The sequence below is a fragment of the Ammodytes marinus genome (assembly GCF_949987685.1).
Source record: "Ammodytes marinus genome assembly, chromosome: 9".
Classification (NCBI taxonomy): Eukaryota; Metazoa; Chordata; class Actinopteri; order Uranoscopiformes; family Ammodytidae; genus Ammodytes; species Ammodytes marinus.
Genome location: NC_137213.1, coordinates 1,527,118 through 1,545,888, shown reverse-complemented (window position 1 = coordinate 1,545,888; position 18,771 = coordinate 1,527,118). Strand labels below are relative to the sequence as shown.

At 41.1% G+C, this 18,771-nt stretch overlaps 1 protein-coding gene across 1 annotated transcript; it reads left to right on the top strand.

Annotated features, from left to right (window-relative positions):
- Positions 1-723: 723 nt before the first annotated feature.
- On the top strand, positions 724-18,562 carry LOC307256042 (potassium voltage-gated channel subfamily B member 2-like; the record flags this gene model as incomplete). The annotated part of the gene is made up of 2 exons (XM_080034908.1): positions 724-1,296; positions 16,679-18,562. The coding sequence occupies 2 exons, from the start codon at positions 724-726 to the stop codon at positions 18,560-18,562; spliced, it is 2,457 nt and encodes an 818-aa protein (XP_079891034.1).
- Between the last annotated feature and the right edge of the window lie 209 nt (positions 18,563-18,771).

Below are 18,771 nucleotides of genomic sequence, written 5' to 3'. Positions count from 1 at the left end.
AACATAAAAAAGTTCATTTTGCAAAATAGGTGACCCTTTAATGAAAATGAGTTTGGGGATAAAAAGCATTAACGCTCAATATTAATTGATCTTGGCCTTAAGCTTTAAGATGTGAACTTGAAGCTTTGTCTTGTAGAGGGATTATGTGTCACAATCAAGATTGTTCTTATATGTATGCTGCATATTCCTAAAATAGTAAATGCACGTTTGATTTGAAATACAGTGTTTATAATGTATTGTAGTGTGATCCTCTGCTTCTCATGTCAACGTTTCCTAAAGAAAGACATAGTACCACGCATTTGTTGGAGGATGTCTTTTTGGGAAAACTTTCCTTTAGATCAAATGGACGTTGAGTGTGAGGTGGGAGCATTAATAATACTGTGATTGCATATCTCATTATCTTTAGAAATGTTGGTAGTAGTACATATTATAGACACTACTGAGGACATTTAGAAGAAGTCTATAATTGAATTGAATCTTGTCAGACTTATGTCATGTGTGGTGTCTTGCCTTTCCAGCCATGGATCTAACTGAAGGTTTAGTGGTCTCAACACAGCAAGGGTGAAGCTTGCTGGGCTTGGCCAACCGTTTCCTTTCAAACCAGCAGCACCATCATCTCACAGAGCCTCAGCAGCCTCCAGACAGCGACACAACCCTTCAGCCTGATAGAGCTGAGCCCCTCCCCTCCCCACACACAGTAACATAGTATCACCACCAGACACAATGAGCTTCAGTGCACCTAAAGTCACCCCGCGGCCCGGCGCTGCTCCGGTGCTGCCCCCTGAGCCCATCGACATCATCCGCATCAAGGCGCGTTCCAGACGGGTGCGTCTCAACGTGGGCGGCCTCACTCATGAAGTCCTCTGGAGGACCATGGACCGGCTGCCCAGGACCAGGCTGGGCCGCCTCAGGGACTGCAACACCCACGAGTCCCTGCTGGAGATCTGTGACGACTACAGCCTGGCAGAGAACGAGTACTTCTTTGACCGTCACCCCATGGCCTTCAGCTCCATACTCAACTTTTACAGGACGGGCAAGCTGCACATGATGGAGGAGATGTGTGCTTTGTCCTTCGGTCAGGAGCTGGACTACTGGGGCATCGATGAGATCTACCTGGAGTCCTGCTGCCAGGCACGATACCACCAGAAGAAGGAGCAGATGAACGAGGAGCTGAGGAGAGAGGCAGAGAACGTCAGGGACAACGAGGGAGAGGAGGAGGAGACCGGCTGCTGGCCAGACAAGAGGCAGCAGCTCTGGGATCTGCTGGAGAAACCAAGCTCATCCCTGGCCGCTAAGGTAACACCCCTCACATCAAACACATACTGCTAAAGGGCCGACTTACACTCTAAAATACAAGCCCATTTTATGTTGCTCTGGTAAAAGACCAGAAAACCTCATGGTTGAAAAACATTTCCTGCTTGATATTATTATTAAATTCACAAAGCCAATCTGCTGTTGCCTGGTGAGACCAGCATGACATTTGCTCCTCTCCCCGCAAGTTCAGTCTGGCATTTCCCCAATGTCTGTGGGGAGGAGCCTGACCAGGCCAATTAGTAGATTCTGATTGGTTAATGTAATCGTCAATCTAGCCGTGTGAGATATGGCTGGTATCATAAGGCTGGATTGACAACTGCATTTACCAATCAGAAGCTGCTTTCCACAAACTGATCGTATTCATCGATCAATGTTGATTTCAACGACTACATGAACCAATCAGGGGCTGCCTTCCACTAACAGACAGAAAGTGGGGAGGGTCCGGTCTGACTGGAGGTTAGATTGATGAATTCATGAACCAATCAGGGGCTGCCTTCCACTACCTGCCTTCAAAGCTCCGTTCGTGGCACAAAACACCAAACACCAACAGACAGTCCCCATGGAGATGGTAGAAAGTCCTCACTGAGCTTTGGGAGAGAAACAAATGTGAAGCTCGTGAGAGCAGGCTGGTCTCACCAGGCTTACAGTATATTTGTTATCTCCTCTTATGAGAAGATGCTATTGAGTTGCATTGTGGGACATGTAGGCTGCACAGACCTTAACCATTATTTATTAGGGGAAAATACATAATATAAGGGTGGACATACATGGATCAAAGGGAGACTCCTCAGCTTCACTCTAACCACCAAGCCTTAATCCTTAAGCCTCAAGACAAGACGTGACTCTGTGATGTAGAAAGATCACAGAGCGTTCAGGTGCATAATCCTCCTTCACCTCAAGTCCACTGCAGAGGGATTACTACTGCAAAGTCTCCTGGGGCTTTAGTGATGTGTGAAGTCCTCTTACTAGGCCTCACTAGTGGAAGGATGGGGGGGGGGGGTTCTATCCACACAAATTGTAATACAAAAAAACATACATAACATATTTTATTTTTATTTTCCACTTGTAGTGTTAATCCATGCAGATAGTTTCCAGAGTTTAAAATATCAGAAGTCCTCTGCTCTGGATAAACACCCTGTGAACAGGTATCATTGGAAATAATTCAATTCTGTGTCGTGAATAGTCCTTCTTTGCTCTGTGGATTATCTGGAGTTGTGTTTGGGATTTTGTGTGAAACGTCCCTTTAAAGGTGTAATAATAGTCTCATAATATTCTCCTAACATCCACCTGTACAACAAACAGGGTCAATATGCTCCCTCTCACTTACATACAAGAAGTCAATGTTACAAATGGACTACTTGACTGTGTTTGAGTTTGAATGATCAGCTGTGAGGTCAGTCAGTCAAGTGTGTTGTCTTGTGACCCCTAGAACAAAGCTACCCTTAACCTTATTAAGGAAAAGGGAAAAATGATTGTTTGATGGGAGATGAAAAGGTTGAGAGTGGAGATGATACAATAGATATATAGGTTGCTGACTCATTGGGCTTTATGACATGCCAGACTTGGCCAGTTTTCCTTTAGTCATGGTGGGATCCATGTGGTCTTTGATATGTTTGTAAATCATGTGTGTGTGTGTGTGTGTGTGTGTGTGTGTGTGTGTGTGTGTGTGTGTGTGTGTGTGTGTGTGTGTGTGTGTGTGTGTGTGTGTTTGTGTGTGTATGTGTCTGTGTCTGTGTGTGTCTGTGTGTCTGTGTGTGTGTGTAATCAGTGTGCAAATTGTCTGACTTTTTTCTCTAAGCTTTAGTATTACACACTGCAAGCTTAAAAAAAATCACATTTTGTTTACCACAGTCAGCTTACCGTGCTTTTTTTATTATCTGCAGCAAAGCGGGCAAAGCACAGACAGACAGACAGACAGACAGACAGACAGACAGAGATACAGACAGACAGCTCCTGAAAACACAATCTCTAGCAGAGCATTAGGCCATTACTAATGATGAGACAGCAGTGCACTGAAGTCTCTGGCTGCCAAATATACTGACAGGAAATCTTTCCCACTGGAAGGAATACGTCCAGTATTATTACATCCACTGGAACCTGTTGGACTTCTCCCAGTGTGAGTCATCAAAACAAGAAGGGCTTTAAAGTTGTACAGCGCTCTGCTGTTTGACTGACCTCTAAGCAGGAACAATGAGTATGCTAGGGAACTGACACTCGCTTTAACAGACACACATACATGTAACACTTTGTTAAACCAATAATACCAACATATTGCACAACTAGAAGTTGGCTTAGAGGAGGCACTGCAGCAGCAAAGGAAATCACTGTGTTATTGCTCAAATGACATGAATGTGTTACTAACCACGAGCTAGGAGTGAGCTAGCTGTTGTCAGGGATGAATAGTCCTTTTACAGATCATTTATTCAGCCGTGTGCTACATATTGTGTCAACATTATTCTAATTTTGTAAAGCATGGTATCAGATTTTTTAAATGAATATCCATTCTCTCCATAGTTGATTTCAGTGCACTATGAACATGTACTTAAAGAGAAAAGCATATGTGCTAATCCATTTGCACATTTTCAGTTATGACTTTGAGACAATGCTATTAGAAGTTCATGCTGAATGGGATATGATACAAGCAAAGCGTTAATGATTAGCTGTGGATCATAGTAACCAAGCTAATTTTTGACTTGAACATTTCAAACAAGAACAATGGATGAGTTAGTATTATGTATAATTCATAAACAGAAGTGAAATTCCTAAATTGGACAAACTCAAATTTTAATCTTTCAACTTTTTAATTAGGTTGCGTGGAAATGTAAGGGTTTCACATTTTTCTTTGTATTTTTTGCATTTTCTTTACAATTTGATGTACTGATCTTTTAAAGTTATACTCGGTAAGATTACCATGTAGTCTGTTGAGTAGGGGAGAACGGGGTAATTTGTCACACGGGTTGGTTGTCACAATCGTTATATCTCGGGACCAGAATGCGCTGTCTGTGAAATGTTGGTATGTAAATATCCAGAATTGGGATCAGAGGTCACCTACATAGTCTTCCTTGGAGTTAGACTGCTGAATTTGAGGTGAGAGGACTGTTTGTGTTTTTCATGTCAAATTGAAAATATTTAGCTCCTCAGTATTTTTCTTCTAGGCTTTTACAGAATGGGTTTATAACAAAACACTTGTTACCCATAAAAAGTGTGAAGGGTAAACTATGGTTTAGATTGTGGTTAGCAAGCTAATTAGTTGTCAAATGGTTGTTGGCCTTGATGCTAGCAAAAAATTCAAGTTGGGGTTGGTCGTCACTTTTTTGGGGGGGTTGGTTGTCACAAGTTATCCAAAGGCTACAGCCAGAAAAGGAACCCAATAACGAAATAAATTGTCAAGCTGTATCCTCACTGACACCCCAGAGAAGGATAGAATAGAGCAGGAAAAGGCAGCTAGCATGCAAAGGAAAAAAGGGCAACAAAATCAAAACAACCCAGTGCATCCCAAACTAGACAAGCTGCCAAGGCTACAGTAAATTATATAGGCCTATTTGTCAACTTGACAATGCAATTGCATTTTCAAATTTAGTTCTACTTTCTTTCCTTCTTTTCAAGATTATTCCCATTAAGATAACATTGTGACAAACAACCCCATAGTGTGTGACAACCGACCCCTTGATGGCGTTGATTGTCACAATGTGTAAGGGTGTCTTTGATGATTAATTTCTTCTTTATTACAATAAGATAGAAAATGTGAGGGGTACACATTTCGAGCCAACACTTTAAGCTTCAATGTAATGTAGGAATGACTATCGAAATATGTTTAGGTGATGAGCAATTCTCAGTAGAGTAAAAAGTGTGCCTACTTACCCCGTTCTCCCCTACATGTGTTTTTTATTCAGTTTGTATCTTTTATATACAGTCTGGTTCGTATAAAACATGGTCATAGGTCCAACATTTTAAAAATTGATGAAAAGGTCATCTGCACACTATGTGTGCTGCCGTGTCAAGTTCCTGATTTTCCCCGATTTTGGAACGCAGCATGCATGACTGATCGAGTTTCACTGTGCCGAGAGTTTAGCGATACAGAACCTCTCTGTCTGCACTTCTCATAACTTCTGGGACACAATGTTGGATCAGAACACACAGAGGAAGCATTCAGCTGGTAAGAACTGTCAATATACTGACTTCATACAGTCAATAATGTTCGGTTTTCAAAGGAACTCTGGTCCAGAAAAGTGTCTGCATTTACGGCCACTAGAAACAACAACGTAACTCAAATACAGAAGATGACTTTAAATGTTGAATAACATGACAGTTGTCTGTGTTTGAAATGTCACACCTCAGGTCTCTTCATTTCTACAGCTGTGAGTCATGTTGACAGCTCCCATCGCCTTGATATCATGTTCTTAGTTTTTTGTGGACAACATAGAGTCCAATATATGACATATATCTCCGGAAAAAGTTAAGAGACCACTCCAAATGTTCAGTGTCTCTCATTTGACTATTTATAGGGATATGTTTGAGTAAAAGGAAAATTTTGGTTTTATAATATAAACTACCGAAAACATTTCTACCAAATTCCAATAAATGTTTGGTCATTAAGAGCATTTTCAATAAGTTATGTAGAGATGAAGATTGAAGAAAAATCCAGACTGGTCTCTTAATTTTTTCCGGAGCTGTATAATAAAGTAGAGCACATGTCTATATACTCGGTTTGCTAAATGTCCAGTTTAGGGATTGTTCATGACTCCATAAAGCCCAGAGCGCTGGATGGCCTTCACAGGTCACAGGTGTTGGAACCTTGTTGTCAGCAGGAGGGAAGCTGCTTAGCCCACTGTGCAGCAGCAGTGATCCAGCTCAGCTCTTAGCCAATGGGAGAGCGTCTTCCTGGTGACATATACAGCTCAGTGCTACTGCTGATTAGAACACACAAAGCATTACCTGGCCCATTACCAAAACATGGTGCAGCATTAGCAAACACACACGCACACAAAAAAGTTCAGAGGACAGATGGACAACTAGCGATAATACTGTGGAGTTTTATTGGATAATACGCGTGTTAAGTGTTCCAATAATAGAGATTTATTTTCATACACTTTACATAATCTGTGTAATCTTTTCATAGTTGTGCCCTTTGCCTTATGCCTAGTGCATGGAGCCACAGCAGGTTGTCATCTCAAACAGTTGTTCAAGTGTATGGCAAACTTCTGGCTGGACATTTTCACTCATTTCTCAATTGGTCAAAATAATTGAATAGAGCTCAACAATGTCAACCATATACAATGTATTCCCTTATCCTCTACACAGTTTCATGTTCTATCAAACTCATTCTGAGTGACTTTGTGTGGAACCAACAGTAAGTTATGACAGAACATGGTCACCTGTTTATAAAACACACACACACACACACACACACACACACACACACACACACACACACACACACACACACACACACACACACACACACACACACACACACACACAGAGTATGATTTAGGAGTATGGCATAATCTCCTTTGGGGCTTTTACCAGGACTGCTGCTGCTGCAAATAGACTAAAGGTTGGCAAGTGTACTAGTCTGTCTTGTCCACTGTCTGACCTGCAGAATGAGGCCCGCCAGCCATTTACAATACATTACAGTAAAGTGTTTCGTTCAATTCCAATTTTGAGTTTTTTAATTGATACAAAAAACATTCCTGACCTGACCACAGCTCACACTGGGATCAGTCCAGCATCTCTTAACCCTAGGCATCCCAAATAAATAGGTTCAAATTGTGAAACAAACAAACATTTGAGGCAAAATGAGGCATTCATAAATCTATAGAACTGTGTCTGTTCCCTACATGTCCTAAGCTTGATACTCTTGTGTTTGCATATTCTTTTAAAATAACGATGATGATGATGATGATGATGTCATATATGTAGGGATGGGGCAGTTATCTCAACCCCCCTCCAGCCAATCACAATCCAGTGTTCTCTGGTATAGTGAACTGTACATTAATTACAATCCACCAAATAGAAAAGTGATTGAAATAAAGGAGAAGATAAACACACTGTATTGAAAAGGACAGAAGTAATCCTTTACTTCCTTTAGGCTACCACTAGCACTGACAAAGTCACTACAGCTACTACAGTCTACAATCACTATTTAGTACATGGTTCCCTTTGTTTGGAACCTCAACAGAGTAGGTGCCAAAAAGAGAAGTTACCAGGTACTTTAACATAGTGGAACACCAGAAAGGTACTGTAGAGTAGAGCCGGTACAGTGTTATAGAAAAGCACCATTAAGCCAGAGATACTCAGGCCACCACTAACACTACTATAGCTCCTTAGGCTACAACACATTAAACAAGTGGAGCTGGAGAGTAGCAGGGAAGGAGCAGGAGAGAATAGTGTCTGTACAAAACACAACCGACAAATCCTACTAAGTATACCTTTACATGTATTCTTTATCCATATGATACTATGAAGAAGTATCTTAATAGTTGGGTCGCTCCGGTGGCGTAGTGGATAGTGCGCGTACCATATTGGCTCCTGCCTTCGTTGTAGTGGTCGTGGGTTCAAATCCGACCCGTGGACCTTTACTGCAGGTTATCCCCCCTCTCTCTCTGACTCCCCATTTCAACTCCGTACTATCTAATAAAGCTTGAAAACGACAAAAATAATAAGTAAACTAATAGTAAAGATACGTGGCTCAACGTTCACTGGTGTAAACCTCATGACATCACTTTCCTGTTCTCCTCCCATCATGCTCCCTATATCTACAGCACTGCCTGGCTCACTATGTTGTTAAGCTAAACTGTTTAAACATGGACGCTTACTGTCAGCTGTATTAACACTTCCTCATTGTAATGTTTCAAACTTACATACCTTCAGCATCTCAAGTTAAACAGAGATGTTTGCTGCTTGGTACAGTCTAAGGTTAGCTGCAATAGAAAGATTCTCAAAGTGATAGGTGTTCTAATCTAATGTATTAATGTAATGTATTGTATCGTAGTAAAATGTGGATTCTACTTTATGATTGCATTTTGCCATCATCAGCACAAGTATTTGAATTATTTGGCTACCAGTGTTTTTTAGCACTCTGACATTAAGGTTTGGGTTTACTTAAATGACATTTCCAAAATAGTTTTTTGAAACTAGCAGGGTATCTTTGTATAGTTTTACCGTCATTTGTATTGAGTATGAAGAAGATAAGGAAGGAGTCACTGCGTGTGTGAAGATAGAGACCACAGTATATCACTTAGTTTTGAGTCTAGTTGACAGAAGATGATTGTGATTAGCTTCAGCAGTGATCAGAATGGATGTGCACTTCCATGTTACAGCAATAAACTGTATCACTTGTTTTGAGCCAGGCTGAGGGTCTAATATTGCACTGAACAGTCCTTCCTTTCCAAATACTCCCTCTTATTTCCACATCTTTTCACATCTTACAAATATTCAGCGATACATGTTCTATTCCACTAGCCTATCTTGATTTGAAGCTTGTCTTGGAGTAACGTTGAGCATTCACGTGGCCTTCACAATTCATTGTACAGATAATAATAACTGACTGATAAACTAGATCCTTTGATGAAGGCCAAATGATGCTGAAAAACCAAGCAAGTGATGCTGTGACCATCCTGCAGACATTGAATTTTGAGACATGTAACTAACAGTGGCTCTGAGCTGTATTTGTTCATGCAGAAAAGGGTTAGGGTTAATTAGTAACATTTGCAATCTTCCAAATCATTTGAGCATGTTGTCGCTCCATCAGGTTCAGCTCCTGTGTAGCCAGACTAGCCACCAGATTGAAGACAACTTTCATTTGGTCTGAAACGCACCACTGTAAAAAGTATTGGTGTCTTATTGTATCAGTCAGTATTAAACCTGTGGATAACTCCAAGATAGAGCATTGTGTATTTGTTGATATGTGGTGCTAACTTTTCAAAACTAAACTTTAGTTGAATGTGATAAAGACTGATTTTTAGGGTGTATTCACACATGCCGTGTTTAGTTCGGTTGAAACGAACTCAGATGCACTTCTGCCTTCGGTGCGCATCTTTCAGGCAGGTGTGAATACAGCAATCGCACTCGGGGGCGGACCAAACAAACGCTCCGAGACCCAGCTGAAGAGGTGGTCTCAGTGCGCTTCCATACGCACTCTGCTGCAGTTCGTTTGTGGTGTGAATTTGTCCGGACTCGATCCGACCCAATTGCAGGAAGCACTGTGCCTTTTCTTTTTTAATAAATCGCCGTCAGCTTCACATTATGGGAAAGTATTGTTGTCGCCATTGTTAGGAAGATTAGTTGTGGTTTGACCGGGAACACCGAGCGAATATATTACATTTGATAGACAGGACGTATAAACATGCTGATGTGTTCAGCGATCAGATGAAGGAGAGGGGAGCGTCTCCCGCACAGTGACACAGGCTTTCATATTATAACCAAATGAAACAACCATAACTTTATGTTTTATTTATTTATTCATAGGTTAGATGTAGGCCTATTTATTTATTTATTATTTTTAACCCCATATCGTATCAGTTATATATTTCGCAGTTTTCACTTCGTGCTTCCTGCTTCTCTCCACCCCAGAATGTCTGTCCAATGAATGAATGACCTCAGATCACGTGTGGGTTTACTTCTTAATGCTGGTTCACTAAAATCTCTTTGGTCTGAACCAAAGCAACTGAACTAGCGGACTTTCCCAGTGTGAATACACCCTTAGTTTAACGTTGGAGAACATGGAGAAGATCTCAGGAGATATAGGGCTTTAGGGATTGTCTTCAATGTGTCTTTTTAAATGAGTTTCAATGGTAAATAAATATTGCTTATTTCTCTATACAACATTTTGATTTGATGGTCAACACAGATTGAAGCAGCAGCTCTGCAGTGTAGCAGCTTGAGTGGTGGTTGAGTGGAGGTATGGTAGTGATCACTCTGGATGGATAGCTAATCACATAGCATATTTGGCTAATTACAGTCCAGAGTCTGAGAGAGCTGCCAGAGGCTTGACTTAGAGTAATGACTATCATTTTGACTGTCTTTCTCTCTCTATTCTCTCTGCTCCTCTTCCTTCTCTCTCTCTCTCTTTCTTTGTGTGTTTAAGTGCAGAAAGCTAGGCAGCATAGCATTCCTAATGATACACAGCATGGGTGTGCTTTAACACAGACAAGGTACCAATACCTTTCCATGTAGACCCAGTTTCTCTCAGTGAATATGAAACCATGATATTAAATACTCTACAGATATGTCAAATATTGAGTTAGATAAAGTCGGTGCAGTTGGTCCAGTACACGGCCAATGATCAAACTATATAGAATGAGTACATCCCAAATGAGTCAGATACAAGCTATGACAGAGCTGAGAGAGCTTGTGAAAAATATTGTACTGAACTTTTTTTTCAGCCGTTAACGATTCGTATCGACAGAGGGAATGACAAGAGTCCAGCTCCCATTTGACCACAGCACCTTCAGCTCCCATTCTCACAACATCATATTCCCTGAGTTCCAATACCCATACTTCTATACTATTCAGTATGCCAGAAAAAGATTTAGGATGTCCCAATACATGCATGTCAATTGTAGTATGCCAAACATAACTAGATGCCCCACTAACTCCAATAGCATTTTGGATTATTCGTCTTTATTCTTGACATTTCTCGACATTATGAAAAAAAACTTCCTTATCTGACTTTTTTTTTTCTCTCCCGTGGCCGTAATACTCTTCTGTACTTTAGTATGTAGTGTAGTACAAAGAAAGAGTATGAGATTTGGAACGCAGGGAATGTTTGTGCACAACTTTCCCTAGCAGTGATCTGTGTATCTTGATTGTCACTAGATTGTATGAATCCCTTCATCTTGTAATTAGTATAAACTAAGAAGAATCTCAACACAAGGAGGATGGGGTCTCTGCTGAGTGGTGAATGAATGGACATGATCCTTATCAGAAGCTGGAGTTTGATTGTAGTCTCCAGGGAACTCACTTTGTCCTTTAAACATTTCTCTTAAGTTATATGACACACACACACACACACACACACACACACACACACACACACACACACACACACACACACACACACACACACACACACACACACACACACACACACACACACACACACACACACACACACCACACACACACACAACAGCTTCTATATTTCATTTACAGTGAGACGGGTTTCTCAACGGCTGTTATCATGGACAGGGATGAACTTTGAACCAAATTCATGCAAACTGTATTAGGAAGAATTCTATCAATATCAATCAATAAAAACCTTCAAATAATGTCATATCAATGTAGCAGTTTACCATTTCACATTTCCTCCCGGATGTTTGAATGAATATCCTGACAAAAAGTCTAAGAATAGATGAAGACGATATGCCTCGGTGAAAGCTTTCTAGATAAACTGTGCTGACCTCTGCAGATACAGCAGCTGTCCCTTCTGTTTCCAGAAACACCTCAACATATTGATGAGGGCTTGGGTTTCTCTCTCTACACTTACATCTTTCATTCCATTCTATGTATTCTCTTTCTGTCAATTTCTCTGATTCCCTATACTCTGTTTTCTCTCTATATTTCTCTCTCTCTCTCTCTCTCTCTCTCTCTCTCTCTCTCTGGCTCTTTCACTTTCTCTCTCTTTCTCTTTCTCTACCTCTCTCTCTGGCTCTCTCTTTCTATCTGTCCATCTCTCTATCTCTATTTTTTTTCTGTAAGCCCTTAATGTGTGAATGTTCATGCTGGTTTGCGTCCAAGTCAACACAAGATTGTCCTGTGAGTGTAATGCTGGTGTAGGTGTGATGATATTAAAGTCACAATAGTACTAACAGCAGTGAACAGGGCCAGATCAAGCCAACTAGAGGGGACATTCAAACATATTTGTATTTGGTTTGCAGGAACTTATCTGCAGGATCATATTATGTAATGGTTACATTCCTTAGTATGACATCTATCCATGTGTGAGAGAGTCTTAGCAACCCAAATTCACTAAATCCTTTGATATTTGGGGAGAAATCTGAATGCTAGTATGCATCTGAAAAGAGTTAGGCACATGTGTCAATCCCTAGTTATATTGTCCATTGTGTTTTAGGAGGCAGACATATTACATTATGAAGCTTACGGCAGCAGAGAACACAGCAGAGCTCTGCCCAAACTGTTGCCATGGAGACCGTTTGATACGCCACGCCCACAAAGTCAACTAAGATTTATAATATTGATGAACTTTTCATTTCAATCAGGTTTTTGTAAAAGCTCACTGAGACACTCAACTGTGACATCATATATTGAGTGTTACTGTTTTAAACACAGGCAGTAAGAACCCTTTCTCTGGCCTTCCACAGCCATGTCAAAGGACATAACAGCGTTAACAAGGAGTCCTGCTTCATTCTCATTCAGACCAAGTCCCTTTGTTCTTAAGTTTCAGATCAAACACAGTTTGTTTTATTAGACCAAACTGTCCAGGCAAATCAGAGAAAGACAAGGTTTAAGGTTTAAGGGTTTTTTTATTTGCACAATTTAAAATGTACAGAACAACAAAGACAACAAACTAATACAGTGCAGGAAGAGACAAACAGCCCAGTGGGCCTATTGAAGCCTCCACCTAAATAATGAAAAAAATGAAAGAGATCAAAAAACAAAAAGAGACATAAAATGTATACTAATAAAATAAAATACATACTTAAAGAAACGAGAGAGAGAGAGAGAGAGAGAGAGAGAGAAATATGAGGAAGACAGAATAGAAGATAGACAAAAGGAGAGTAATATAGAGGGCAGGTGTATCAAAGTGTTTGTCCGTCCTGCAGCGTCTTAATGGCTTACTGACTGCCAAATGCTGTGACCTTGGCGCCCACGACAGATTTAAAGCGGTAACAGGAACACACAAGCTGCTTTACCTAGCTGTACATTGGAGAAAGAATGAATGAAGGGCTCCACATTGAAGATTAAACTGATCAATAACACTTTGTATCACAGTGAGACAGAGAAATGAACACCACTCAGCTGTCAACTCATTTAGACACTAAATGACTTGGTAGCAGAGCACTGAATGATACACACACACACACACACACACACACACACACACACACCGTATCTGCAGCAGCTCAGCCCATTCCAGCAGTATTTTAATAAAAAGCTTGGCTTCCCTTTAGTTTTGTTTTCAGTGGCATGTTACCTGCATGTCTTTAGACAGAAATGAATTGTGATACATATGGATATATGTTATCATTTTTCGTCCAATGACAGAATAGTGAAGCATAATAATGAAATGGTTAAATAAATCATTTGATATTTTATTTCTTGCTGAGGTTGTAACGCTTATAGCTAAATACTGATAAAGATTTAGTTAGTACACAATCAATATGCCTGACGGTTACACAATCAAGCTTCTACTGTCCACTACTACTGTAAACTAAAGAATAAAGATCTATTTCTACCCATCAAGTAAATTCTTTGTTGAAACGTTTTTTTTTTGTGTTTCAGGTCAAATATAATAAACATATCTCTGTCCTGTATTTGCATTACATGGCCTATGAGGTAGGCCAGCCCATTGCACTGACAGACACACACAGCATGGTGACATTGCATGTGGACACACAGGGATATTTATTTATTATTCTTTCGGACAATTCCACACAATACACAATTTTCTCTTGCAAATATTCATACATCATACTTTGTGTTGTCCGAAGGGAGACGGAAGAAGCCAAAGGCTTATCAGGTCCCGCCCCCATTAAATATATAATATATCAATAGTTCCTGGATGCTTTGATAGGATTATACTCTATGTTATTATTACTCAACTACAACTAACTTACTTGTTACTTAACGTGAAATTGTTCACGTAATACGAGAAGGTTCATTGGGTATTGCTGTTGTTTATGACACATTTAGGTAATTGTGTCTTATATGCGCTAAATTAGCACTACACCCTGAGAAGTGTGAGAAGTCATCATTCACAGCATCACTGTTTACTATGTACAGGATTAAAACACATCTATCATTTAACGTCCTGAAATTCTAAATACTTCTACTTATGATATCAACATACATTGTATTGCTTGTACTTGTTTCATCTCACCCAGACGTACATTTGTACCAGCACACACAGAGCCAGCCCCGTTCTGTTCAATGTGAACACAGCATCTAGATGTGTCCTGTCATACTGTATGCATATACTGTATTTGATATGTTATTGAAGTACAGTAAAAAGCTTTTCTCAGGGCTGCCTTGACCATTACTTGATTCTTCCGGTTTGGGGGGGGGGGGGGGGGATAGAATGAGTAAACTCCTCTAACCTTTCTCTATCCTTTCTAAAGATAGCAACACAATCCTATTACAATTATCCTGAAATGTCTTAACGAGGGCTGCAGGGAGTGGATTGAGACTACACATGCTTCAGCTGTACATCACTCGTCTCGGACATTAGAGTTCACACTTGAAAAGAGGTGTAAGGGACTGGAGCTCAGTTGCTACCAGTCTATGTTGTATCTGAGCAATGCTGTGAGAAGTAACACCACAATACGCAGGAATGATTATGTCTTAAATGCTCATCAATCATCTGCTTAAAATGAACTTACCCTGTACAGTGTAAAGTATGTGTCTGCTGGCAATAGTGACCAGTTCCTTCTACACTATATGAAAAACATTGACCAATGAGTAAGATAGGTTGTTGAAGTAGCTGACACATGAGGATAAGCAATACAAAGGAATAACTATAAGGATAGGCTGGATATCACTGGACCATTCTAGATAAACATGCTATATAAACTATACCTCCAGCAGCTACTGCACAACTGTGAAATGCTAACTTACAGAATAATTCCAAAACCTTATCCTCCTTAAGTTAATTTTGCTGATCATTTTTACTAAAGGTTTTGATTATTAAAGTAAAAAAAACAATGTTAGTAGTTTTTCTCTATTTTAATTTTATGTATAGGTTTATTTCAGGGACATCAACACTGATTATTAATAGATTTAGTTTTATTTATTATAGAATAGAAATTAAATAAAAAGCATGTCTAATTACTCTGGAGTTTGTGTGTGTGTGTGTGTGTGTGTGTGTGTGTGTGTGTGTGTGTATGTGTGTGTGTGTGTGTGTGTGTGTGTGTGTGTGTGTATGTGTGTGTGTGTGTGTGTGTGTGTGTGTGTGTGTGTATGTGTGTGTGTGTGTGTGTGTGTGTGTTTTTGTGCATGCATGCACATGTACTTCATTCCACTTCATTGTATGTTATTTTAAAGAGATATTCAATTGATGTAGTGTTGTATTGTTATACATCATCAGACATCATAGGACAGGCAGAGGAATATTAACTATGAGTAAACTCAGGTCATATTCATTAAGGATCCTAACTAACCTAAGATAGATAGATAGATAGATAGAGATACATACATACACACATACACACACAGACACACACACACACACACACACACACACACACACACACACACACACACACACACACAAACACACATACACACACACAGACACACACACACAGACACACACACACACACACACACACACACACACACACACACACACACACACACATACATACATACATATATACATACATACATGTTTTGATTTAGATGATTACGGTTTACAGCTGAATAAAAAATCCAGTATCTGAAAATATTAGAATATTACATAAAACCAATCAATAAAAGGATTTACTGTATAATACAGAAATCTCAACCTTCTGAAAAGTACGTTTATTCTTTCTGGATTCATTTCACTTTATGTATATTGAATCTAGAATATCTGAAAGTTTCACTTTTTAAATTAAATTATTGAATTAAATGAACTTTTCATATTCGAATTTCTATTTAGATGAACCCGTATTCAGTCAAATATGAGCGCACTTGTCTTGAGGCTGTACTTAGGCATATGGGTTTAAGCTAAATGCCAAGACCGGGCCAATATTTCTGCACATCATTTACTGCCAGTCCGTCCGGTAGTAGATGATGATATATTCTGTGTGGTTTGTGCAAACATTGACCAACTGGTGGTACTAGGTAGAGAGTTAACGTCTGGCGGGGGACCAGAGTCATTGAGTTGACTTAGATGTTAAGTTGTGATCCAATAGTTGTGAAGAACTATTACTCAAAACCAAACATATTCACTACATGATTCTGCTAGAGAAAAAGTTAGAGTGTTAGTCATTGAATTCTCTGGGGATGTGGGGAACATGACAAACCGACCGTTTAACACTTTTGGAGACATTTCAATCTGAACCTAAGTGGAGTACAGACCAACTGTTATTGCCATCCCTAGAGCTATGCTGCCATGTCCTTTGACTTGTCTATGTGGAGATATTGAGTCAATTCAATGAATGCTAATACAGAACCCTGTAATCTTGTCTTTACCTTGCAGTTCCTGGCTATGGTCTCCATCCTGTTCATCATCATCTCCACCATCTCCTTGTCCCTCAACACGCTGCCAGAGCTCCAGGTGGTGGATGAATTTGGCCAGTTCAATGACAACCCGAGCCTGGCCCACGTGGAAGCAGTCTGCATTGCATGGTTCACCATGGAGTATGTGCTGCGTCTGCTCTCAGCACCCATCAAGTGGGATTTCATCAAAGCACCACTGAACATCATTGATTTGTTGGCTATCCTGCCTTACTATGTGACCCTTTGCCTAACAGAGTCTAACAAGAGTGTGCTGCAATTCCAGAATGTGCGGCGTGTGGTCCAGATCTTCAGAATTATGAGGATCCTAAGGATCCTGAAGCTGGCCAGACACTCCACAGGGCTCCAGTCTTTGGGCTTCACTCTGAGGAGGAGCTATAATGAGTTGGGTCTGCTGATCCTCTTCTTAGCCATGGGCATTATGATCTTCTCTAGCTTGGTGTTCTTTGCTGAGAAGGACGAGGATGCCACCAAATTCACCAGTATCCCTGCCTCCTTCTGGTGGGCTACCATTACTATGACCACAGTTGGTTACGGAGACATTTACCCACAAACACTGCTGGGCAAGATTGTTGGAGGGCTCTGCTGCATAGCCGGTGTGTTGGTCATTGCTCTTCCCATACCAATCATTGTTAACAACTTCTCTGAGTTCTATCGAGAGCAGAAGAGGCAGGAGAAGGCCATCAAAAGGAGGGAAGCTCTTGAAAGAGCCAAACGCAGTGGAAGCATTATTTCTATTAACTTAAAGGATGCTTTTGCACGTAGTATGGAACTCACAGATGTGTTGGTGGAAAAAAGAGAGGACGGTAAGTGTCCTATGGACAATAACCTGTCACCCAGCCGCTGGAGCTACCACAAACACTACTCCAATGCAGAGGTCAGTATGCCAGACAGGTCCCAACATTCACACTACCTGGAGGTGGCTCAGCTGGGCTCCCCTGAACGACTCAAGCCTTTGTCTAACAAAGCTATCCCTCAACACCTCAACGCAATCAACCCAGAGCAGAAGGACAAAAAGCCTGAGGAGCAGATGGAGATGAAGACCTTGATGGAAAGAGGAGAAAGAAGCTCTCTGCTCCCCAGTGCTGAAGGGGCTCAGACTGGGTCCAGACAGCAGAATATACCCCCTCCCCTGGATCTACGTCAGATCAGCAGCATGGAGGTGAATAGGGCTGCTGACAGTAGCCAGCCAATGACCATCATCAAAGAGGGTTTGTATGAGTTCACGTCCAGCCCCAAGGCTGGTGGGACTGGAGATATGGGTTTGGCGCCACAGAACGTTGACAGCAGTGGGAAGACCTATGACAGCATTCCCAGCTCTATGAAGGATTACAGAAGCCCTCAAAAGACAAGAGCCCTCAAGGTTGAGTTCATCGGATCCCAAGATGATGTGCTTATGGCGGTAATGTCACCTGTGGCCACTCCCGCCTCCGCTGGCTCAATCAAGTTTATTGACGACCTGGTTTCCAAGTTTCCTCCATCTCCTAGTTCCATGACACAGGAAGCTAAGTCTCCAGTGGCAAGCCTGCAATCTCCGTCTGTGGGCCAGCAATCTGTCGGTCCGAGCAACTCCCCGGGGGGAGGAGAGGGCTCAGCAGCCTGCAGCTTAGAAGGTGAAGGGCAGCTCAAGGGCTTAAGCTACCAGGGGAGGAATCACATGGAGAGGTCCGCTGCTTCTAGTCCACTGTCACCCAAAGCCAGCCAGCTCAACAGCATCCAGGAGCTAGTCACTATGGATGGAGGGGACGGAGAAGCAAGGGAGAGGACCGAACAGAGTGGAGAGAATCGAGAAAACCACATTGTCCGTGATGGAAACCTGCAATCGCCATGTGAAACAAGCATGTAATCACCAAAGCACAGACAGCTTTACAGACAGAGGAGTCAATGATCAGGTCGAGGGAGAGGTTAATGGGATGGATCAAAGCAATACCCAGAATAAACTGGAAGGATTAGGTGTGGAAAGAGGCACATGCATTTAGTCGTAACAGTTGAGAGATGCTGTCATAATATCCCACAAGACTTTCTGGAGTCTCCTCACTTTTTTTTGACAAGCAC